The sequence below is a fragment of the Penicillium nucicola genome, assembly GCF_028828085.1.
Source record: "Penicillium nucicola strain IBT 29836 chromosome Unknown utg000009l, whole genome shotgun sequence".
In the NCBI taxonomy this organism is placed as follows: Eukaryota; Fungi; Ascomycota; class Eurotiomycetes; order Eurotiales; family Aspergillaceae; genus Penicillium; species Penicillium nucicola.
This window is the reverse complement of record NW_026643133.1, coordinates 444,973-469,812: the sequence shown is the minus strand read 5'-3', so window position 1 is coordinate 469,812 and position 24,840 is coordinate 444,973. Positions and strand designations below refer to the sequence as shown.

Sequence of the window (24,840 nt, the reverse complement as noted above, 5' to 3'; positions counted from 1 at the left end):
TTGGTGAGACAAGCTTTTGCAATATGCACCCCAAGCCAAAGGCACCTATTTCTTCTCAGAAGCGTTGTTGACAGCTCAAGCCATGGTCTGTCAACATCTAACTTACAGCCGTATCATTAAGTAATTCACTAGGGTAATACACGCACACATAATTCATTAATGCCCGGCGGCTTAGCCAAAAGGTCAACTATCTGTAATCTACTATACATGTCAGAATATATATAGTACTGTGTCTCCTTAGAGCCCACGCATAAAATCTTGCCATATATGTCATTTTCAGCAAGCAGTGTCGCAGCGAATCCTCGTGGGTTAGTAATCTTTTTAGTAGGCTGGCTTGAAGGCGCTTCTCCAATTCAACATCCCATATTCGGCAGTTGAAGCGCGTCTATTATCTGTGACACGAGACGGTTGGTGGTTTGGATCGGAAAAAAGGGTGATTAATAAGAGGCTCATTTTTTTATGCGGGCTATAACCTTTTTTCTGTTTTCTGCATAACGTACTATTTGTTTATTGCCTAGAAACACCAAATGGTATTTGCCCATTTGAACTCGTCTTGGGTAATAAGCAGAGCGCGTATTGGGACTTTGCAAAGGTTCTCATCATTGTTACTCGCCCGCAACGTGTTCAAAGATATGGATTGCTTCTGACAGCTCGGCTCTTTCCCAGAGTCTCTTTGGCAATGAGATCAAGGGCTTCGACCACAACATTAATGTCATCCTTCGTTGTGTTTGGATTGATCGTGCACATTCGCAAACAGACCCGCTTCTGCAATTGTGTTGTGAAAATGGCAGCACGGTTTTCGGAGGCCATCCTTTTTGAAATCGTCGTGTTGCAATCGTCATACTCCTTGTTGCCAGATACTATGCCTTTAGGAGCGTATCGGAAGGTCAAGATAGCCAGGGAGCTTCGTGAAATAATCTCCCAGTCACGCATCTCCAGAAGCCTAGACTCCAAATGAGAGGATAACTCAAAGCCCCAGTTGATCATTCCGTCAATATTCTCAAGCCCGAGAACTTGCAAACTAAACCAGAGTCTCATGTGTCGTGCCGGTCGAGTCAGCTCGATTCCATAGTTCCAGGGATCGCAGGGTTCTTCCAGACATTCCACGTCCCGAACATAACCACCGGAGCCAGAAAAGCTTTTGAGAGGATAAGCTTTTTCACGAAAGAAAACTGCACCGCAGCCATGAGTTTGAAATAGCCACTTGTGTGCATCCCAGGCAATACTATGGGCTAATTCAATACCATGGATTTTAGCGAGATGAGTGTCGGAAAAGGCGAGAGAGCCACCGTAAGCCGCGTCAACGTGCAACCACATGTCGTGGCTGTTTGCGATTTGCGCTAGCTCCTCAAGTGGATCGACGGTGCCAGTGTTTGTAGTACCACACGTTGCCACGATCAGGAAGGGTTCCTTGCCCTGCACGATATCTTGGTCGATCTGGTATTGTAGTTCGACCGTATTGAACTGAAAATTGCTGTCGACCTTTATAACGCGGATCTGGTCATCCGAGATGCCCACAATTCGTAGGACCTTTCCAATGCAGAAATGAGCCTCCTCTGAGATATAGGCGACACCGTTCGCGCGTTGTTCGACTTTCAGCTTCTGATCTCGGGCCACAGTGACAGCGGTGAGATTGGCCATGGAAGCTCCGGAAACAAATTGTCCACCAGCAGACGATGGCAGACCGAATCGCTTCGCTATCCATTCAATCAGGCTGCTCTCAATAGAACATACTCCCGGTCCCGCTTCCCAGCTACCACCAAAGGGATTCTGAGCGGTGGTAACACAATCACCTAGCCACGATAAACGAGACACAGGGGATGGGATGCAGGAAAAGAACCTGGGATGCGCTGTTGCGATTCTGTACGACAGAATTTTATTGATATCTTGCAACACCTCTTCAATCGCTCTGGCGGCGCCAGGAACAGCCATCCCGCGCAACTCATTGACCTCATCCTGGCTAGGCCTATGGGCCAGTATATCATCAGAAGCAACCTCATGTCTGCTCTGGAGCACAGCAGAAACGAGATTCTCTAACTCGTGGGCAACTCTCGTAGAGCCCATATTCATTGTGCGTTCGTTGGAGGGTGGTCAAACTGGCAGTATAATGACATGGCTTGATGATGAAAGAAAGAGTGGTTCAATCCATTTATAAGTTTCAATTAACGTGGTTCCCGGCGGGCCCGTCATCCCTGCCGGTCCGTAACCCTATCAAAGCTTCAATTTTTACGTATTTTTAAACACCATTTGCCCCACTAAAACAGTATTAAATTAGCAATTTAAATATTCTGTAATTATGTAGAAAACCTATGCCCTGTTCCTCTGCATTAAGATATACTCGTAGACCCGTTTAAACGACTTATTGTAAAACTGTTGAAGATCACGTTTTGTAGGCAAAGAGATCTTATTAGCAGTTTAATTCAGACTAGAATTGAGCATAGAAATGCGTTTTTCTAGCTGCTTAGTCGTCCAAGGAATGCAGGTAGAGATATTGCTACCTAAAATTGAGCCTTCTGATGGTGGTCGATCCAGTAGATGTGGAGATTGAAGGCGAATATTGAGCTTTAATCACACCCGATCGGGGTCTAATAGTACTAAACCAGTAGCTGCGAAGGCACTCTAAATAAAAGACTCTTTGAATGAGTCGTCACGAGTCGCCGGAAAGATATCAAGGAAGTCATCTTTATCGATAGAATCGATACCTAATCGAGTATACTCCGCAACCCGCGTTCTGTAAGAGCGCTTTAACACAGCAAAACAACTAACATCAAGAGACTGTAAAAGATAAGAGGCATATGGAGGCATATAGATTGGTATAATATTGTTTTTCTAGCAAATCTTATCGAATGTTGCTGTAAGGTGACTGTCATAGCCGTCGAGGGCCAAAAGAAGATATTTTCGTTTCGTCCTGACTTATAGTATGTGGTATAAAGTGCTTTAGAGCCAATCAACGCCAATTTCATTGTTTATCCAGCCGTTTAGACTGAAGTTAAGAGCCCAATGCTTTAGAAGGTCGTCAAACTATCGTACCATAAAGTTATTTCCCTTAACGATAACGTATGGTGGGAGCGCTCGTCAAGAGGCGCAAATTGATTCAATGATAGTCACCCATGTGCGACTGCCAACTTATAAAACTCCTCTCCGACCGGTGTATAATGACTATGTACTAACCTGCGTGGTCGCATTAATTTTCCATCTCAAACCCCGATTCGTCAAAGTTGTAACGTTAGATATCATCGGAAAAATACCATATTAAGCGATCGTTCTTTCAACAAACCTGAATCACTCAATAATACTGTAGTATTTAGGTCTTCCATCAGGGCGCGTTTGTAGTCCTATTTGCGAGAAAATCGAGTAGTAAGCTCAGGATGTCGTTTGATACATTATGTTGACAAATTTTGCCCGCGGTCTAGGGGGCGTTATCCCCACGTTGCTCAAGCAGTAAATTGGCCATATCTTTCAATATCGCGATTGTAAGCGCAGTGCCTCTCTGATTCATAGAGATTAACCAATCTTGAAGTGATTCCTCTTCTAGTGGCATGAATTTATGGCCTGTCCCCCTTGCTGAAAAGACTAATTGATCCAGAGCTTGAATGAAACAACATTCCCTAAAACACGCATTTTTCTCGAACGGTGATTATTTTGATCTACTGACATGCACCAAGTGTGATTCCAAGCACGAAGTGAGTGTCAATTATAAACATTTCTACGGCCATACTGTTGCTAGGGTATGTAGAATAGATAGCCTTCTTCACAGAAACTTGAATTCCACATTTTCGCAGAGCGCCGTCAGAATTATTACCGTTTCTTTGACTTCCGCATACAGGATCTTGGCGTTAACTTCTGTTTTTCTTCTTTTCTTATTTTTCTTTTCTTTCTTTTTTCTTTCCTCACTTAGCTTTTGTTTTCCATTTTCTCATTTCGCGTTTGACAGATTTAAGTAATAATACTAACCGCGATTACATCAATGAATTAGCCCCCTTGGACACTCGGCGACATTTAACGTTACGAATATGCGTCAGTTAATATAGAGTGGTATTTAGTTGGCAAGTATGCTCTACCAAGATCATTCAATAGAAAGAGTTCAGTCCGTCAAGGCGCAGCTTTATTACTTATAATTAGTCATAAATTTGATATTCTTTGGTTATCATTATTTATAAAACCCTAACTTGGCCGCCGTGTGTATATTATGTGTAGCTTGGATTTGAAAACTACCATACTCCGTGGTAACATTCTCAAGTCTACAGTAACTTGCTATCTACGTTGCTTCTTCAATTTTGAGCCGCCGTCATTCTTGACGCTGTCTTCCGATGTCTTCAGAAAGAAGCATCACCCTGGCATCGAATGTCCTCGGAACTATTGGCACGGTTCTTTGGTGCATCCAACTTTTCCCGCAGATTTGGTCGAACTGGCACGGAAAAACCACCGATGGACTTCCCGCCGCGATGATGTTTCTATGGGCGAGCTGTGAGTCATCTTTTGTAAAACCAAGAAACTGAGCGGAAAACTTGTGCTCAGACATGGCCGTACATGGGAAATTTCTAGGAGAGTTGAACTGATGATCTCGTGAGGCTCCGTTCCACTGGGTACATACATGATTCTCCAAGTGAGTTTCCCCTTTCCTCTGGCATTTTGCCTCTACTCTCCCACTTACTAATAGGGAGACCACTTCTCTGATAGCAAGTCAATCTTCCGATACAGATTCAGCCTCACATTGTTGGACTACTGTCAATTGCTACCTGGGGTCAAATTCTTCATTACACTCAGTGAGTCGTTCGCTATTCTAGCATCCCTGGAACGCTGCTTAACTTGTACTTTCTAAACAGTCATTACGGGAAGCTCAAGACCATTTTAATATGCTCAGGCATAATACTTCTGCTTGGAGGGCTAGAGACTATGTTAATTCTTACATTGAGGGTACATTCTCGGCAATTTTCTGATATCCAGTGAAGACTAATTCTTATGGCAGATCCCGTACCACAATGGCGTTACTTGGCCAAATATCGTAGTTGGCGTTATCGGAGCTATTCTCCTTGTTGCAGGCCTTTTACCTCCATACTTCGAGCTATGGAAAAGGAACGGACGTGTGATAGGTCTTAGTGAGCTCATTCCCTCTGATCAAAATTCCAAAGGTGACGGTAGCTAATATTAGCAGATTGGGTGTTCCTTGCAATTGACACTCTAGGCGGAATATTCTCTCTTCTCGCATTAGGTATGATACGTCCGTTATGTGCAACACCGACACAAAGAACACTAACGCCACATCCAGCGGCGCAAGGTGCTTTCGACATATTAGGAGGGACCATATATATGTTAGTGTGAGTCAAAACCGTGATCCAATCTTTTCCCGCTGAAGCTTGCGTATATCAGAGTTGTTCTTGAAGGGGGAATATACTTCAGTCACATTGTCTGGCGTATACGTAACCGAGGCCTACACAGAGAAGCAAAACAAACTGGGAAAAGCATCGATGACTTGCTTGCTTTGAACCGTGATGATACACAGCCAATGAAAGACCTCGAAAATGGCATGTTTGACGGCGATAATTTGAACGCATCGGCACCAACACCAATTGAGAAGAGGGAAGAGGAATGAGAGACCAGGAATCAATAGGTACTCCGCTGGCATTTTTTATCTGCCAGTTTTTCGTGATACAGTAGCCACTCCGAGAGCGAGGGGGGTTTCAAAACATATGAAAACATATTAAGCAGAGCAGAGCCTCAGCATACCAAGATATTCGTTTGATTCTATACTAACAGTCGGCTATATAACACTGTTTTTATCGTAACCATGAGATGGAATGCCCAGTTACGGAGAAAATTATTGGAAGAGGATTCCGCGAGTCGGGGTCGATTTACTTCGATAGAGTGTCTCAAGAAAAAGTCCTGGCTATATGATCTTGCTTCGAATGAATGGTTGGAAGCAAGTGAGGAGGTAACTAGGGTCACTTTCTCACGTAAGAATCCCTTGCACCAATCAAAGCATTCCAGGACGACCAAAGTGGCACACACCGCCGAGATGTGTTCTCAAAAAAGGCGTGCTCGTTTGTCAACTCCCGTCGTGTGACTGCTTGTCCTGCCAGCATAACACTGTATTGGTCATATTTTGGCAATCCATTACTAACGTGTATATGAGGTGCCGAAATAAGGCGGTGTGCCGAAACGCCTCATAGATACCTGTAATACAATTGGAGATAGATTCATCAAATAGAACTATTATCATATAAAAATAGATGTATATTATCCTCTGCCTCTCCAATTAACTACTATCTATTGTTAGGTCAATAATACATCCCGTTGATCCAGAGGTGGCTGCGCGAACAGCCGTCAACCGGAACAGAAGATACTGCGGAATAAGTATCATTTCTCGCTCCAGCGTCACAGGGGTCTAGAATGTCTGATTTTTACATCACTTATAATTCCAGGCATTAATTATTGAACTACGGTACTGATACTGTAACGCCGGCTTTTCAATCGGATGGTCGCACAAAGCCTCCAGCATGACCGGGGTGTTGCTACGGGGCCACAGATCTGTCGAACCTAATCAAATCGGAGAATGGAGCAATAATCTTCTATCTCCCTCAACGGTCCTTGGCGACGATTATCCTCTGCATGTGGCAAGGTCTGACTAATTTCACTTGGTTCATCCCGTTTCTTCCTCTTCTTTGCTTCCCGCGCGGCTTCTTTTTCTTCACGCTTTCTTTTTGCCACTTCAATGTCCTCAAACGTCATGATCTTGGCCTTCCCTACCAGGGTCGATTTTGTACGCTGTTTACTTTTCTTTTCGTTATTCTGCTCAAACAAGTCGTGGTTCTGCTGCAGAAGAAGCGAACGCTCCGCAAATGCTCTTTCCGTCGCATTTAATATCTTCTGAAGACGAAGCTTACAGCCTTCATCCATTTGATGCGCATCTTTTTCAACTTCGCTACGTAGTAGGGCCAGTTTTCGGGGGCTGACTGGTGTGTCAGGCAAGTCATTTGCTATAGCCACCAGAGTCCCAGAAGTCGGTAATTGTACATCGTCAGCTGGAGGTTTTTGGATGTCTCTGAGGACCCTCTCGGGATTGAAGGGTCGCAGTCCAGTTTTGGACCATCCTGAGAGAATATTCCGAGAGTTGAATGCCTGGTCGCGGGCACGGCTGTACAAATACGTAAAATGCTGTTTCCCAATTGTGTTAGCCCCACACCGCTCCAATGACTCGGCGTGTTCACGGTACGCAGTTTTCAGTGACAAGAAAACGCCAACGTCGCAGGGCTGAAGTTTGTGCGATGTATGGGATGGCAGTCGACAGAGCACGATTCTATTGAGAAGACAGAACTCCATAATCTCAAGAGACTCGTGGGTGCCAAATCCATCGCTAATGAGAAGACGCGGCTTATTCCCAGCTAGTGATTTGGTGTGAGGGTCAAAAACATGCTGGATCCAATACAGACTGATCTTACTATCGGTGTAGCCAGATTTGGAACATGCAAAATGCCAATCAGGGGTCGGATGTGTAGTCCAAGAACTACGGTGGGTGGCAGCTGGCCAGATGATTAATGGGGGGAGTGAGCGGCCATCTGCCGAAATACATTCAATAGCCGTGATGGCCTCCCGATTAACTCTTGCGCCCCTCGAGCCACTGTAGTCCTTACCTACCAAAACCTTCAGAGAACGGGGACCACTCAACATGACTCTTATTTCATCCATATTGTAGATGTTGACAGGGTCAATCATACGGTCGTGGAGTTCCGGCCCGATCACGGAAAACCATTCTTCAACTTTACCATGGATGTTATGGTCGTGCCGTTTCCAATCTATGGGTTTTGACTTTCTAGGTTTTACTTCTGGATGTCGTTTGAAGAACTTTCGCGGCCAGCCCGAGCTAGGTAGCTTGGCAATATGGTGGTTCGAGGATGCGGAAGTCCGCTGTTTGACGATAAGGTGGGCAAGCGATCGCAAGTACTTGATCGGCAAAGGAAAGCCGTTTTTTGCAAAGCGTAGAACAAAATCTTTGAGTGCCTTTTCTTCCGGGTCCGTAAGATAACGCTGTTTTTCGGCTTTGTCTTCTTTCGACTGCCGCCCGTTGGCGCGATGCCAAAGGGTGGATGCTTGGACGTTAGTATATCCTGATTTAGCAGACCATGTGATATAGTCAGAAGAGTCGCTTAGTCTAGACAGAGCTAGTGTTGCTGGGTCTGTAACACGCATGGATGGATTTGGTGTCACAGTGTCAAACGCTGCGAACACTGCGAGATGGGAAATGGCCCAGTAGGAGTTATTTTTAGCTCGGAGGATTGTAGTTCCATGCCGAGAGCTTGTCGCCATATTGGATATGGCGGATCAAGGTATCTCCGAACATGCGTACTCAGTACATTGCCTGTCACATGACATAGTAACAGACTCGTAAAATACATCAGAAGAAGTACCGACATGCACACGATGGACGCGGATTTCCAAAAATTTTAATATGATGATATGTACATCTAACAGCTGAAGCAGCTTTTACATGCTTGCGTTACTTGGAAAATGGAGTAGGAAGGGAGTATGAAGCGTCTACAGCGCATGTGTGACCTGTTCGCGATTCAAAAGAGTTTCGAGGGATCAAGGTTCGCCGCTGTCACAACCCCACCTATCGGACTTTATCTCGATGGTAACTTGTTCGTAGTAAAGATAAGGTGACCAAATATACGCCTGATGAGTTTCACGAACTGCCTACGCAAGATGGTGGATATTTCTTGATCGGCGAGGGAAGTATCTCCGCAATATTTCGGCACGGTGACTCCGCTCGTTACGGTATACATACGTTATAGGTTGCTTATGCCTGCGAAACCCAAACAGGGATTAACTTAAGGCCCCTAGCGGCTCTCCGAATAGGAATGGTCCAGCTTTCATGCCCTCCAAGCTAGTTCTAGCTCAGCAGCTAGGTCAGGGCGGTGACATTTCCCTACGATTGATCTGTTGCTCTTGTGTTAAAAACAATTCCTTGCCCTCCTACTATTTGGACGCTCAAACCTTACCCATCGGAATAACACAATGGACGCAAAGGTCAACCTTTCGCGCCGATCAATACTATTTGGGGTTCCAAGCACTCTGCCCTAACGATAGAGAAGTGCTCTACAACCACTTTCTGGCAACTGCGAAACTGAGATTGGAAAACAAACCACATTGGTGGCCAACCGCCGTTGATTGGGACTGATTGATGACGGGGTTTTGGCCACTGTGAAATCGAGGCTGGAAGTGGAACCTAAGTGGTGGCCCACTACTATTGAATGGGGCTTCAAAGATGCCCTGGTATGGAAGAATCCGGTCAGTCGTACCCCATGCACTCTTTTAGCACTAATACTAATATATGTACAGCAAAATCGGCAGCCCTAGCATGCGTTATGAAAAACTACGACCACCAGGACCTTGCGAGAATACTCGACAAAGTTAGCGGGGAGCTTTATACAACAAATTGTTGCACAATAGTCGACCGATTATTCGCGATTGGGAAACCTCAATCTAACACATCCCAAGAAATCTTGAGTACGATCCGGAACAGAAATATCGTTACCAGCTTTCTGATGATTCCTTGTTAGGGCCCCAAAACCGACCAATCAACCCAAAGACCGCTCTGCGAGAGTCCCTGCCAATAAAAATATTTGCACTGCGGAATCAACAATCCACGAGTGGTAGCATGTTCCGTAGCGGTCGTCCGGGATATGTTGGCTTCCGGAAAAATACCGAAGCAAGAAGTTACGCCACGCCTGTCGATGTTAGTAGCAATGCTGCACTCGTAAACGCACTTTATGCGCGGGTGCTAAACGTTGAATACCTCTGCAGGGAGTTGCATACGACCCAACCCCAACTTGCAAATCTCAAGCACGGTTTCTCCATCGACATAGCTTCTTACTCCCAACAGAGCGATCTGTTGTATGTGATTCCTCGGTCCAAGTGATAAGAAAGAAAATGGAGAGACTAAACAATGCGCTAGGACAAGCAGGCAGTCGCTCCAAGCAAACCGTGCGAATTCGGAACTGATTCTGTCAGATTATCAAGGTAATAAGGTACCTCTTGAGCCTGCCATTGGTATTTGCATTACCCGGGCTCCCGTGATCGGCGAGCTGTTTGTCGTCGAGCTCGAGGACCGTCGGAAAACTCAAGAAGTGTCATATTATATGTATGTTCAATTCTGGGACAACAATATAACGCACAAACTAACCCCCAACCTCAAAGAGCGTATTCAATCACCATGGCCCAGTCTTCCGAATATGGGAATTTCCTTATTTGCTTTTCCTCAGATTGGGACAAGGTCTCAGATACTGTCATATCGATGGAAGTCTTCAAGAGAAGCGCCTAAATTGGAAAGCAAAGCATAGCTACAGTACAAGCTATTACTACTCTCCCAACTCCTACACACAGCAACGTAAGGGTATTTGGGGACTTTCAGGAGACTTATTTGGAGGGGTGATTAACCATAGGGGCAGATTGAAATATGGCTACTCAAGTTGAACTCGACAGTGTAAGAGAAATCCGAAAGTTGCCAAGCCTATTTTTCGACGCTTTCGTATTGGTCTGATATGGATGCTCGGAACCGCGTCTGTTTGCACATTAGTTGTAGTCTGCATATCGCTTTGACAGTTGGATTCTAAACCACAACCCACTAGGCTGGGTACGAATTCGTATTGACTCTAGTTGGGAAATCAACTCTGACAGGATGGGGTCAGAGTTCCCATCACTTACACTATTAAGTGATTGGGGCATTGGCTACCGCTTTTCTAAGTGTGTCCGAAATTTGCATGTGTGAGTGGCCAGCGTCACGCCAACAGCCTGGCCATTCGCACAAGCCCCGCGGGCGGTAATCCCTGGCACCAGAATGGCTGGGTTTGGGAGGCTGTGATTTTCTGTAACTCTCGCGGTTTAGACGACATCAGTAAGACCAGTCAAATGGGCCGGGCAGTTGGATGATAAACCACGGTCGGAGTCACTGGCGATAATAAGTTCACCAAAAGACGCCTAATTTAGGAATGGAAATAAGTAGATGCTCTGCAGATTATACAAGGGGTTACGGCGAAAGAACTCTTTTTTTTGGTCTACTTGCTTTTTTGAGGGCAAAATGACAGCGAATTTTGGAAGGGCTGTTAAGTAGGGCGGGCCTACCAATACCAAAGGCACCACTTTTATTTTATCTCGAATGAGGTTAGCTTCATGATCAACAAAATAATCTCGAGTACAGTATTGCTGGGTCATAAGAACACGATTGACCGTATAACCACTTTTTGATAGCTCCAGTGTTCTCATCTACCACAAATGAATCTAACCTCGAAACATCAACATTCCTGCCCCAGCGGATTCCACCCCGCTAGTTTCCCATTGGGACGAGCAAATAAAACAATACAATCTCGACAAGAAGATTCGGCTGGTTGAAGAATGCGGCACTGTGTCAACCTCAGTTGGTAGATGATTCATTGTCGATCTTCGCAGTCCGAAGGATATAAAAACAAAGCCCGCCCCTACAGGAACATGGATATAACAGGGTGATCCTGTCTTCCAGCGTGTCAGCCTGCACGGCTCTGTCACTGCTACCTGGCACAATTACCCTGTGGCCTGCCTTCCAGCGTTTCAACATGCACGGCCCAGACAGGCCTCCCCAGTCTCAGAAACGGTAACCCAGTTGCATAAAAATGCGAGGATGTGGCCTTTTCAGTCTGTCACGTAACTCCCTTTTAGCATCGTAGTGGCAACGTGTGGGGCCTGTACGTGGGGTGATTGGCTGTAATTTCTGCAGGATGATGGGGTTATACCCCATATACAAAGTTATTCTGGCGGAACAGGCGCTTGAAAGGACATCTGGGGTTACGGTGTAGGGACGTAGCTGTACGGAGGAGGAGATGCGAGTGCATGTGGATATGTAGATGAATGCAAAAGGGAAAGACTATCTGGGTGGGAAAAGGGGACAAGCCCGACGAACATACCACTGTACAAACCAAGTAGGAGGGCAGGTTTATTCGGTTGAGCACGGCTACTTGATTATGAAACCGACCTAGCATGCTGATACTTCAACATAGCTCCTCAGCTGAGAAGCGTCAACCCTCTCGACCATGCCTTCATTCACCCGTTTCTTCGGAAGGCCAAACGATGAATGCACTTTTCGGACCCAGAAGAGCAGGTGGTCCTGAGAAAGACTCTTTTGGTCTGGTTTCCATCGAAGCTGGCCACGCCGCACCCGTGCTGTCGCTTTTGGTGATGCTGCTCGGAGAAACCCTATTTACGTCGAAAGAGTTTAAGTGTGGTGTGTAGCCATGACTTGACTGGTGTTGTCCTGATTGGATCGTCTGTGGATTCTTCACAGACACCGTAATATGTGATTTGTCCTTGACGTAAACGCCTCCGGTTCGAGTCGTGGGATGAATGTAAGACCTACAGTCAAAGCCCAGCACGTCAGCCAGATTGTCTAACACCAAAAGGAGTTGACTTTACCGAATCAAGACTATTGTTGTGTTGGGGTCTGTCTGAATCGCCGTCGTATACGCGGCATACATCAATGCCCGAGCAATGGCTTCATTCTTTGGCCTTGCAATCTTCCAGATATACTCGATTGTCTGTGTAGCCATGGCAACAGTGTGATCGATCGGGCCAAATTTAGCTACGGAAGGATATGCCCAAGAGGAGGCAAGATATAGAAGTATAGAGAAATGATGGGACAAAAGATAGAGCAGTCAAAGCATACCCTTTTATAAGTCATTCAGACCTCTCTACCGTTCAAGGCTGTTATTTTCTTCGCCGCTCATAAATTTTTTGGGGGCTTGAGATGCATCATCTGCGCTCTACTCCTGCTGGGGATTACTAGGTAGTGGAGTTTCAGAATCGGTAAGGATCGGAGAGGCGAAGCAGGTTTGGCCTATCATTAGCCGCCTTTGCTTGCCATCAGGCCTGGTTACAGCTAACCAATCAGAGAATTCAATGTTAGCCATGCAGGTGCCAGGGTGAAGCAATCCACTCCGAAGAGGCGAAGCAGATGATCGAGAGCTTTGGCCACCTTGGCAGCGAGGGCCTCTGACCCACACCGCCTTTCAGTATTGCCAGTAACAGCGCGTCACTCGATCAACTCTCCAAGGACAAGAACATGAACATGAACCCTGGGTGGAGACTCTCTCGCTCATTCTGCCAGCTCACGATACTTCGTCGACGAAATCAGAATACCGTCTCGCGCCAATTTCCATTCACACCACAGATTTGCCATCATCACAAAGCCTTTGAATCACCACACCCATTTCGATGCCTTTATGCCATGGCTGACTCGTCAGATTTACCAATGGAAGATATATACCATCCTGAGGTAGATGTTGAATACCTCGAGGACTATGTGCCCGGTGGATACCACCCAACCCTCATCGGAGATACCTTTTGTAGTGGCCGCTACAGCGTCGTTCACAAGCTTGGTTTTGGAGGATATTCAACAATTTGGCTAGCCTGGGATCAGCAACGCCAGCGCTACGTATCGCTAAAGATACTGACAGCGAGGGCATCGCCAGATAGTCATGAGTGGGAAGTCCTGCATTACCTGATGAAGAGTGAACATACTCATTCTGGAAAGCGATTCATTCCGCAGCTACTGGACCAATTTTCGTTTCATGGTCCAAACGGACATCATCGGTGCTTGGTCGGAGAGCCTGCTGGTGGTAGTATTGCCCAGTCCAAGGAGGACAGCACAAATTTCATGTTTCCACTGGACGCTGCTAGATCCACTGCCGCCCAGCTCCTCATAGGGCTGTCTTATTTGCATGCAAACGGCGTATGCCACGGAGGTGAGGATAATTAAGCTGTGCATATTCATTTACTGATCCCGCATACTAATCGCAGGCAGATCTCCATTTGCGCAACTTTCTCTTACGCGTGCCGGACTTTGACGACCTAAGCACAGCTGAGCTATACAAGCGCTTCGGTGAACCCTCCGAGGTTCCTATCCGACGAGTGGATGGGAAGCCAGTTGAACCCCACGCACCGCCGCATGCCATCTATTCCATGGTTTTGAGCATGCCTGCCAACGAGGTGGATAATCCGGAAATCATCATCTCGGACTATGGAACGTCCTTTATTGTGGCAGACACCCCCACACCAACTCTCCACACCCCAGCTCTCTACTCTCCACCAGAGGACTTTTTCAACGAACCCATCATCCAGCCCACCGCTGCCGATATATGGACTTTAGGTGTCAACTTGTACGAGGTTTTAGGCGAGCGTCCACTCTTCGAAACATTTGCCTGGGACCGAGATGATATTGTCGCCGAAATGATCAATACGCTGGGCCAGCCGCCCGTGAGATGGTGGAACTCTTGGCATAAACGTTCCGAATTCTTCAAGGAGGATGGGTCATGGGTCGATGACTTCCGCCGTATCAGCACTCCCGTCTTCCGGCGTCTACGCCAGCGCCTCTGGGACATGGGCCGTGGCGAGACAGAGCAGACGTGTGAATGGGACATTGCAGGTGGGGAACTACGTGCGTTGGAGGACTTGCTTAGAGCTATGATGGCGTTTGAACCGGCGGAACGACCTACAGCGGACCAACTCCTGGGGTATGAGTATATGGTGAAGTGGGCGTTGCCCGCCTGGAAGAGGCAGAAAGGGCAGAAGAGGCAAAGTGCCCAGCCTGCAGATGAGGAGCATTAGGCTGCCTGTGCCCATGTAGACAGGAGGAAGAGCCGAGGTATATGCTTTGCCTTAAACCCCCAAAAGCCAAGATAGTGTGAATGTCGTCATAGCTTGATATGAACGGGCGCCCGTCTATAAATACAAGCCGTTTTCGAAGTCCAATGTCCAAATGATACTCTTTGAATTCTTGTATGAAGCGCATAACAAGATTTCTGCGCTCACGCCCCAAGATGACCGAGTACTAGCAATTGCACGTCTACGAGGCTGATGCGGGGCAAAGTCCTGTCATATGAGATTCAGATGAAATAACAATGAATCGACGTTCCCACCTGAGGCATAAATGACGCCAACACATAGGGAAAGGATGATAGGCTTGACCCCGCCCCCAGTCATCACCAGGCACCTGTTAAGAAATACCTGAATGTGATTGAAGTTATATACTCTATACTGCTATACCTTTGACAACATTTCCCTATTTAAATGATCATCTCGGCATGGACTACGCTAAAGACAGATATATCTCTCGCTGCTGCTCCAATGGAATTGCTGGCCAGCTGAGGTCTGGAAAGTACCATGACGATCATCTACCATTGACCGAGAAGGATCTTTTCCGTTAATTCAATATTCATCGGATGCGAGAGGATAAATAGCCTACCGCTCTCGTTCCCGTCTCCGACCGTCCGTTTGAAGCTCTGCATCGCGCTTGCGCGAATTGTTACTACTCCTATGAACACCCAGGAAGAATCTGGATTGTCATTATTAGAGTGCCGGATGGTGGAAATAATAATGGCCCACACCACGCCCGGAGACTTGCGCAGCGGAGAGATCTGGATGCTGACACCTTCAAACATGAATAAGTTTTTGAATGGGAAATTCCTCACCGATACGTGGAGCATCTTATCTCTCTCAATACCCTACTTGATACAGTGGATGGATGGATGGATGGATGATATCATTTACCCTGACCTCTCGCTTTTGGCGATATACAGGATACAGCAACTAGTTATATATATCTTGGTATGTTCAAGTGTAATGTCCCACTTCCTGAAAACGAACTTGGAGCCTCGTCAAGGCCTGTCGGGGCCCAGGTGCCGTTCAAGTAATTAGGCTGCCCTCATGGCGCGCGACTTTGGAATCTTTGTGACGCCTCAGCGAAGTCTAGTACGGCTTTGACCGTCCTAGCCCGCGAGACGGTGTCTGGTTTACCTCTCTCACCTTCAGTTGAGCCTTCCAGCAGACTCGATACGCTATTAAACGCGTCCCCAACTTCAATTCTTGGCTTCCGTCGGATTTCCCTCAGATTTGGGCAGTCCACCAGCACGTGGGTAACTATTTCTTGCGCGCCGCACACGCACTGATTGTTGTCGCGGAAGCCGAAGGTATTGGCATAGGTGGATAACCAATTGTGGCCCGTGCGTAGCTGCGTCAGCAGGTACGCCCGCCCCCTGGGCAGGTTCCCGTACAACTTCCTGGTGTAGGCCGCCGTTAGGGTGCTATCAATTCTACGCAGGTGACCGCCTGTAGTTGATGCTTTCCATTCCCGCTCCCATTGAGCGCGGATCTTGTCTCGGATAAGCGCTCTCTTCCTTGTTAGCAAAGGGCGGAAGGGGTGTGTTTTGCCCGGGCTTGCCGCGTCTTTGGCCAACCGATCTGTTGCGTCGTTCCCTGGATCGTCGCAGTGTCCGGGTATCCATTGGAGACAAAGCGCAATTCCCTTTGCTTGGACCTCTGCAGCCGCCTGGAGGATCGCGTGGATGATGCGTTGTCCTGGCTTGTTTCCTGGGTTCTCGATCGCCTGCAACGCTGACTTGCTGTCGCCGAGGATCGTTGCCGTTGTTGTTCCATTATGTTCCGTTCTTGGCCGCTGATGGCTGATCTTGAACACTATACTGACAGCGTAGAAAATGCCTATCAGCTCTGCTATGAACCGACCACCGGTCCATCGGTCCCACTTGGGCCTGTTTCGATTCGACAACTTGTAGGTCATTGTCGAGTGCTACGGCAGCGGCGCCTAGGTGGCCTTCGCGTCCCGAGGCATCAGAGTAGACCACGATAGCGGATGTGGTCCGCACGGACTCCGCCCGCTCTCTTGCCGTCTCTCGGTCTGTCCCATACAGTATGGATGGATGGATGGATGGATGGACTTCATTTACCCTGACCCCTCGCAAAAAGGCGATATGCAGGCTACAACTACTGCGTAAATACATGCATTTGTGTTCCACGGAGATTGTTCCAAACTTCTTGAGCGGTGAAGTTTGAGCCTCACCTGATAAGGCCTGTCGTGGCCTGCTTGCCGTTCGTGATGTTAGGCTGCCTTCATGGCGCGGCTATAATGAGTTCCTCGATAAGGCCGCCAACTATCGTCTGCGGCTGGCTGCATCTCGGCTAGGAGCCTTGAGAATGCCGGTAATGCTGAGATTAAAAACCTAGCCAGAGACTGAAGCAGATGCTTTTTTGTTGCGAGCTCGACTAGCTGAACTCTTGCTGCTTTTCTTGTTGAGTTGGAATGGCGATGGTTTGTTATGGAAATGGCGATAAAGGTCTTCCATTGTGAGTGTGCGTTTTGGAGAAGGTACGGATTGATAGGTATTGGAAGTTGGTTGCGATAGACAAGGTTTGGGGCGTTGCAAAACCGAGGCATAGGTAGGTCGTTGGTCTGGTGTGGAGGTAACGGGGGGTGTTGAGTAGAGAGGTTGAGGAGGCTGAGAGACCTTAGAAGAGCAGGTCGGTTGAGGTTGTTGGGGTCCTGCTTCAGGCATTGTAGTGGACTGTTCGGGGGCTGTATCGATGTTCATGATTGAAGGTTCATCTGGCAGAATGGATGCTGGCGCTGATTCGGGAGGCGGTCGTTGAGATGGAGATGCGGTATCTGAGGGGGTGACCATGTTGGGTATTTCAAAGGTAGGTTTCAAATCGCGACAGATGATCTGCCATATGCAGTCTGCCAAATGGAGTTGTTGCATCTCTTCAATGGGATTATCCTGGAGTGTGTACAAGAGGATGGTCGATCCGCAGGCAAAACAGCACGCTGATCCTCCAGATCTTGAGGGCTTGCAATAAAAGCCATTCTGAGCAAGCTGGAGAGGAATGAAATCGGTAAGCACTTGTCTATGAAACGAGAGAGCTCTAGCTGCGATGGTGGAGTAGGTGATCGGGATTTGGTGGAGAGGTTCGTCGTTGGGATGTGGGGTATTTCGGTTGGGTGGAGCAGAGGGGTTAGCGGATTTGAGGAGCGAAGAAGGACGACGTAGGGCTGAGAGAGGCTTGGGCTTCCAGCCTCCTCTGGCGTCTGGATATTGCGAGCTCATCTCTCTCCCGTTATTCCGTTATTGTACCGTTATTGTTGTGTTACAGTCGATCGTCCCATACAGTAATATTCGAAATCAGGTTTACCTCTACACTCTTTGACTTCCATTGCCGAACCCTAGCTTGATCTTTGAGAAATCTTTGAAACTCCCTCAGCGACGATAAATGCTGCTTTGTCTGCCTCTCCTCCTGCCAAACCCGCAGTCCTGTCCCTTTTCTCTAAATGTCCCGGCCATTTCTTGGGGAAATCCCCTCTTATTTCCAGTTTCTGTAGTTCACAGAACTTCCCAAGCGTTCGTACAAATTGAGCATCCACAGATGAACCCCAGTGGTTTACAACCGGTTCTGAATCAAGGTATAACACCATCTCCTCGAGATATCTTGCTCCTGTGGACAGTTCTTCGAGGAACTCACTCCATTGCGGGTCATTGGGAGGATGGTTTATTATGAAATCTGTGTACGGTACCGGATTGTATACAGCATTAACAAAAATCCAAAGCTTGCGTAGGTTTCGAGCGTTTGACGGCGTTATTACGTTAAGCCATTCTATACCAGTGTCGGGGTTATAAATTTGGAACATGTTTTCAATATAAGTTAGAATTCCGGTGGATTTTTGGGGAGAGTAGCTCGGGGATCGGTAATGTGAATTTTGACTTAGACATGACGAAAACACATGTAACCTAATGATGTGACGCTATGTTAGCACAATAGTCAACTTGTTAGGCGTTGCATTTCTTTACAAAGAAGTCTCGTACAAAATTGACTTCTCGAAAGCTTGACCATATCTCGAATGCTCGTATGCATGTGTCCCAAATCGCTCCTCATATTCAATCTCACGTCTTCTCGAAGTTTTCGTGTTTTCTTGGTGGGGGCATAAATTTTCAAAAAGGCTTTCTGAGACTTGGGTAATGAATGATCTACCGCACGGTCCAGTCTGCCTCCCGCATAGTCTAGTCTGCCTCCCGCATGGTCTAGTCTGCCTCCTGCCTGATGCTTATAGGCCCTTTTGGTGTTTCGAGCATGGACTTTGAGTTTTGCGCTGGCCGAGTAGACAATATGCTCCCAGAAAACCATTGATAACCTTACGCTTGTGGCTGCTCTAATCTCATGTTACCAGGGGCTTGCTTTCTAATCAAAGGAAAGCTAAAATTGGGAACTTCCTTAGGTTACTGCGTAAGATCAATGAGTTACCAGAAGATAATTACACTAAATGGTAGCAGATCTTGTCAATTTCTGCATTGATTGAAACAAAAAGCGCATCGGGAAGGAAAAGAAACGCTTCATTAGTGCGATGAAGAATTTCACATTCAACAATTATTGAAGGCCTGTCCCCTAGCAAAACTTTATGAAAGTGCCGATGACAATTCTAATCATTCAAGGTTACCGCTGCTCATATATCGCGTTATGATTTATCCTATTCAACACGAAACACGAACACTGGCTGTGCTTGTGGCGTCGAAGAGCAAATGTATTGATGCCTAAACGCTCTTGGACATGGATTGTAACTGCCCACTCATCTCTTGACACGTTTCGCCAAAAAAGTTCACGATGGCAGTGCCCCTTAAAACTGTTTTCCGACGTTTGTGGAGTTCAGACATCTCAAATCTTGGGGAAGGCGGGTATGGACGTCTGAATCCGTTGTTTGCCATCTCTTCGGCACCAACGGGAAGATTTGCAGCTCACTACGGCAGCAACCCACTACTTGGATTCCACCTTTCCAGCGCATTCGACGATGAAACGTGTTCGGAACAGGAGCTGACGGAGAAAATCGTCACTCTCGCCAAATTGCAGTTCTGGGGGTGGTGCACTGCTGTGAAAAATCAAATACATTCCAGCACCCTCCAAATTAGGTTCTTTTGCGGAGATGCTTTGCGGCTTTGCTATGGGCTGCAGATCTCTCTCAACTCAGTAAGTCCAATCCCAAAGATCGTGAGGACGTACACCTCTCCATGGAGCTCCACAGAACTGGTTCTTCTTGATCCAGCTTGGCCCACTGAAAGGAAGCAATTCGATATTATCGACACATCTACCCTCATTGATCACGTTGGGATGCTTAATGTTCTACCTGCAGTTGTACCGCTGTTATCTCGGCGAGTCGCCTCAGTACTGTTCACCAATAGCTTTTTACGGGCAGCAGAGGATATGACAGCAGCACTGCCGGCTCTTCTCTGCTCGGATGTCACTACAATTCTCTTTGATCCTCGGTCTCGCTCCAACGACTCACCTCTTTCCATATACACCATATGCGGTTGGACTTGAAGAGATATTAAATCTCATGGCTTTAAAAAATACTGGACGCCAACGCCAATACCCTATGGGGATTTCATGGAGGATACCTAGCTTTGGCGATTCCATCCAAGCGCAGGATTTCTCTGTTTCTTGCTATCAGCTTGTGTATCAAGTTGATCAGCTGGCTAGATACTTCTTCAAGCTTTACCTGACAATGTTCAGCTGTGAAGATATGGAGTCAATGATGAACTTCTTGATGCGTCGAGCAACGTCACCACTCTCTATAGATCTCCCGCACTACACTCGCATGTCATTTATCACTCTTCTTTTTCTGGCAAAGGCCCATGTTCAGACTGACTAGGCCGCATTTATGAGTTGTCTTCTGGACATGATACAGGCCAACAGACAAATTCTTGTGGGAAGCAACAGTTTCCAGGAACTTTATATTTTGTTGCACCAGTTTTGCTTGTTTACCAGTGATGTCCTTAAGAGGCCACCTCACAGCATTGGAATAACTCCATATGGGCAACCTAGGGTGTGCCAAGCTGATACAGGACTCCTGGGCCGTGAAAGTGTACCGCCAATCGTATATTTAACTTTGACAGTCCCGCGACAGAAGCTTGAGATATTTACAGAAGAGAAGGACCCAAGAGGAACACCAGGTCTTCATGTCAGTGTCTGGAGTGTTGAAGAAGGATTCGATAACAGCTTTTTTGCTATTCAGTGTTTTTTCTGGAAAACTAGACGCATGCTCAGCTGACAGTACCACTTGCGATGTCATCCCAGACGAAGATGGATGACGGGGCCTTGCTAATTTGATTGTGACCTGTGCAGTTCCTACATGGTCTATGCTACTCGGACCTAAAGGGAACATTCGAGTCGCCTTGACGATCTGATCCCACCCTTCTACACGCCACTACATGTCCAAGCTAGGGATCCGGATGACTGTGTTTGAGTGTGGGTTAGAAAGTTGCAATCTCTGATTTGGACTGAACCACCCGGAGTGAGAAACAATCCCAAAAAGCAATACGCTACCGCAGAGCAAGCTATACCACCTCAGCTGGAACCATGTTTCGTACATATAGACGAAAATTCTTGTGCAAAAGCTCTGCGAGTCCGGAAAGCTTCCAAGTTTCTGAGTCAAGGCACAAAGCCTGTGGTGACACAGATCTCGCCGTGCACGCTGACAGTTGGGCTCGAAAACTCATCACAGATCAATCTCAATTAAGCGTATCCTATTGACGAACACCAATTACAAATGAAACTCACATCTGGGGCTGTTGAGCTGACTGTCTCCACTGCTTCTGCGCTCTCACATGGAGGATACAATTATCAGCTTTTTCCAATGTATATGTGTGAACGACAGCCTGTCTCACTTCTATTCCTCAGCATAAACCTGGACAAACAACCAGTGATTCCGACCATAGGAAACCTGGATTAGATCAATCAATTCATGGGTATGACACTGAGCAGTACAGAGCGAAAGTTGCATGAAGAGAGTTCAACTTCGACTTACAACACGTTACTTCAACTCAAGTCCTCTATCATTGCAATTTTTCAGAGCTTTACAGGAGTGAATGTACATCGTGGCCAGTTTCGAGCATTTCAGCTTACGTGCAAGCACAAGAACTATAGCTCTGATACTCTGCTCTTTGCTTCAACGCTTCGCCATAACGTCTTACTTGGCTCAGTCATGCTTGACGCATATGTCGTTCCATTGTCGAAGGAGCGAGTCTCCGAATTATCAGAAGCACTAAAGCACCTTGTCACGTCAGGCAAGCTACTCAGCATAATCCTCAAGTCTCGTGAAGAAGAGATACTGTGGAAGAAGCTCCTTCCGGTTCAAGTGGAGTGTTGCCGTCAGGCCTGGCACCATCAGGATGGTTGTCAATGTTGCTTAGAAGGCCTTATTCCATTATCTTTGGAATACAGTCAACTTCCGATATGCACCTGTGGCGAAAACAAGGACATTCACGGATTTCCTCGTTTCCAGAATTGGTAAATCCTTACCAAGTACGCCACTCGCATTGCGATCATATCGCTCTCAGCAAATCCGTATTTGGAAAACGTCATAGGCGAGGAACAGAAGAAACATAACAGTGAAATTTACGCACAGTTGCAGAAGGGGGGGACCAATCATGATAACTGTCTGGAATAGAGTTAAGATAATGCTGGACAAGCGAGCAGTCGTGATGGCGATAGATTGCAAGGAGGAGTATCTTGTCTATCTAAACCCGAAAGTCATCATCACGGAGGCGACTAGATTGCTGCTCCTCCCGGTATAGCTGCGGGAATAGGAAGTAAAGAGAGATATCCTCAAATCCGACTCGCCGCCCAAATGTATAATGTGGGATCTGATGCACCGGTCGTCGGACGTGATGAACGCGACTATTGCTTCAAATATATTGTATAGGGAGTGGATCAAGGTGCAGACCCGAACGAAGATCAGAGACGGGCATCTAAGTCGAGTTCCACCGCACTCCAAGTTTAGCCACTGCTAGGCTGTGCGCAAATCCCACGATACTATCGATATCAAAAGTTACCGCGGTCGGGCGTTCCGGCTCATGGTCGGCAGCAAGGCAGAGGTGCACTGGACCTGCGTCAGGCGTGGCTGAATTGATCCCAGTATAGATCTCCCGTTTTCGGTCTACATTGGTCTGTTCTGCTAGGTTGTCCTCACGTTTAGTCATGACCGCCACGCTTAGAACGTCTGGATTTCCCCCATCTGCCTGAATCTGGTCCATATACTTTCCTGGGCCAAGATGCTCCGTATACCGCATTTGATGATTACTCTCCTGGTGTGTACGGCATTGGTGATAGCAGCCATGGTGCTGTTGGAATTGGTCAGTGAGAAGCTGGGCCAGTTTATAGATATCACTAGCTGTGTTGGTTCCAACGTCTTCTGATTGCTTAGGAGCTAACACCACAAATGGGTTGGTCACTTGGACCAAACTTTCAGTTGCCGCAGCAGTAGGATCGGCCTCGTCTGTCCCTTCTTGTATATTGTCGGGCGATATCGCTGAAGTAGGATCGTAGGCTATATTACTCGTGGGATCTAACGACACCTCATTATCCACCAGCGGGATATCAAGTACTAATAGTTCCTGTGGTCCAGGGTCAAGGCTAAGTGGTGGCAGAAGTTGCTCAACTTCAGTGGCGATCGAGACTTCTCGGGGAGGAAAATAGGTCGACAGAGGCTCATTGATATCAGTAGATAAAGGCACTGCGGTAGAATAGTACTGATCGAATCGCTGGGCTCGATGCACAGCGCGGGTAGACTGTCGGTGGTTTCGCCGTTACGTGACATTCGATACTTGCTTGTCCTTAGCAGATGTATACGTTCGTGGTCGTCCTCTTTTTCGCGTTGGAAAATCTGATGGTGAATTTCTACCTTATAAGGTTTATTTATTTTAAACCCATTTTTATGAATTCAATATTGACGGCTGAAAAGAAAAGACTAGGATCCACCAAGACGCACGCAGTAGTCTTCTTTAATAGTTGAAAGGCCCTGCACGAAATCTAGTAGATTCACACAACGTCAGACGGTCACTCGACAGTCCGCCATAGACCGAAGGCGTCTAAAGCAGCTTAGCTAAGAGCCGAGTATGGAACTGCTAATGCTACTTTAGGCTTAGACGAGATAGCGGGGCTCCCACATTCTATTTATCTTTTTTTTTTTTCGAATAGCATTCCAATTGTTTATATAATTTTTCATAATATATATATATATTCATCTCTTATGGGCCACGGCTAGCTCATTTTCTGATGATTTTTTGCCGAAAATTGAAAAAAAAAAAAAAAAAAAAAAAGGCATGGGGGGCCACGGGGAGTGGGTTCAAAGGGAAACGTCTAGACCCCATGTCGTTGGTAAAATAAAGGCCATTGTGTGTTGAGGATCCCAAGTCAGGCAAATAATACATTTCGCGCTAATATAATCAGACTGTCTAGATAGGTACTACTTGACCGACGTAGCTCTTCAGACAAGACGCTATGAAGACACACCTGATTGCCGCTATTTTAGCAAGCTCTGCAACCTCTGTCAAGGCTGCGGTCGCTTTCAGGCACCATCACAAGAGGCACCATCATGGGATACTCTCTAATCTGGACACGTTGAAAATACAAAGGGTGACAGATATCTCTTTGGAGCCCCACAAGCCAAGTGCTGCTGCGCTACCTCACGATTCAGACAGTATAAGAGAATTCGCATCCGCGACGATGACTCTTGTTTTGATCCTACTGACTTCTATTCTAGGCACGATTATACTAGCTTCCATTATATGGTGGGTCAAACCACCAGTGCTCCGACCTCCCAATCGACGAGTAGAAATACAAATCCCTCAAGTATCACTGGCAAGGGCCAATATGGTATGACATATACCCAGTACATACAGACTGGAGGTTGTAAAAGCGTAGATGAGGTAGCTGCCGATATTGAGAAGATCAAGACCGCAGGTTTTGATTGTGCTCGTGTTTATTCGACTGAATGTAATGCACTATCCCATATCGGCGAGGCGTGTGAGCAGGAGGAAGTTCAAATGATTTTAGGAACTTACACTGATCATTCAGGAACCTCTGCTGCCGAGCAGCAAGTTCAGGATATCGCAAAATGGGCCAAGTGGAGCCAAGTCAAACTGATTGTAGTCGGAAATGAAGCAGTTCAGAACGGCTAAGTTACTGTGACGCATCCGCACTAGC

General features: G+C 46.9%; 7 protein-coding genes across 7 annotated transcripts; 3 read left to right on the top strand and 4 right to left on the bottom strand.

The window, feature by feature from the left end:
* Window positions 1-624: 624 nt before the first annotated feature.
* On the bottom strand, window positions 625-2,070 carry N7511_008476 (pyridoxal phosphate-dependent decarboxylase family protein; the record flags this gene model as incomplete). Its single annotated transcript, XM_057130853.1, has 1 exon — window positions 625-2,070. One exon carries the CDS (start codon window positions 2,068-2,070, stop codon window positions 625-627), a length of 1,446 nt encoding a protein of 481 aa, XP_056981584.1.
* A 4,467-nt stretch (window positions 2,071-6,537) lies between these two features.
* N7511_008475 (transposase) lies at window positions 6,538-8,304 on the bottom strand (the record flags this gene model as incomplete). The annotated part of the gene is made up of 1 exon (XM_057130852.1): window positions 6,538-8,304. One exon carries the CDS (start codon window positions 8,302-8,304, stop codon window positions 6,538-6,540), a length of 1,767 nt encoding a protein of 588 aa, XP_056981583.1.
* A 4,969-nt stretch (window positions 8,305-13,273) lies between these two features.
* On the top strand, window positions 13,274-14,628 carry N7511_008474 (kinase domain-containing protein; the record flags this gene model as incomplete). Its single annotated transcript, XM_057130851.1, has 2 exons — window positions 13,274-13,766; window positions 13,826-14,628. The coding sequence occupies 2 exons, from the start codon at window positions 13,274-13,276 to the stop codon at window positions 14,626-14,628; spliced, it is 1,296 nt and encodes a 431-aa protein (XP_056981582.1).
* A 2,408-nt stretch (window positions 14,629-17,036) lies between these two features.
* N7511_008473 (uncharacterized protein) lies at window positions 17,037-17,918 on the bottom strand (the record flags this gene model as incomplete). Its single annotated transcript, XM_057130850.1, has 1 exon — window positions 17,037-17,918. One exon carries the CDS (start codon window positions 17,916-17,918, stop codon window positions 17,037-17,039), a length of 882 nt encoding a protein of 293 aa, XP_056981581.1.
* A 1,546-nt stretch (window positions 17,919-19,464) lies between these two features.
* On the top strand, window positions 19,465-20,175 carry N7511_008472 (uncharacterized protein; the record flags this gene model as incomplete). Its single annotated transcript, XM_057130849.1, has 1 exon — window positions 19,465-20,175. The coding sequence occupies one exon, from the start codon at window positions 19,465-19,467 to the stop codon at window positions 20,173-20,175; it is 711 nt and encodes a 236-aa protein (XP_056981580.1).
* A 2,429-nt stretch (window positions 20,176-22,604) lies between these two features.
* On the bottom strand, window positions 22,605-23,452 carry N7511_008471 (uncharacterized protein; the record flags this gene model as incomplete). Its single annotated transcript, XM_057130848.1, is given in 2 exon segments — window positions 22,605-23,368; window positions 23,386-23,452. 2 exon segments carry the CDS (start codon window positions 23,450-23,452, stop codon window positions 22,605-22,607), a joined length of 831 nt encoding a protein of 276 aa, XP_056981579.1.
* A 908-nt stretch (window positions 23,453-24,360) lies between these two features.
* N7511_008470 (glycoside hydrolase superfamily) lies at window positions 24,361-24,815 on the top strand (the record flags this gene model as incomplete). Its single annotated transcript, XM_057130847.1, has 2 exons — window positions 24,361-24,510; window positions 24,537-24,815. 2 exons carry the CDS (start codon window positions 24,361-24,363, stop codon window positions 24,813-24,815), a joined length of 429 nt encoding a protein of 142 aa, XP_056981578.1.
* Between the last annotated feature and the right edge of the window lie 25 nt (window positions 24,816-24,840).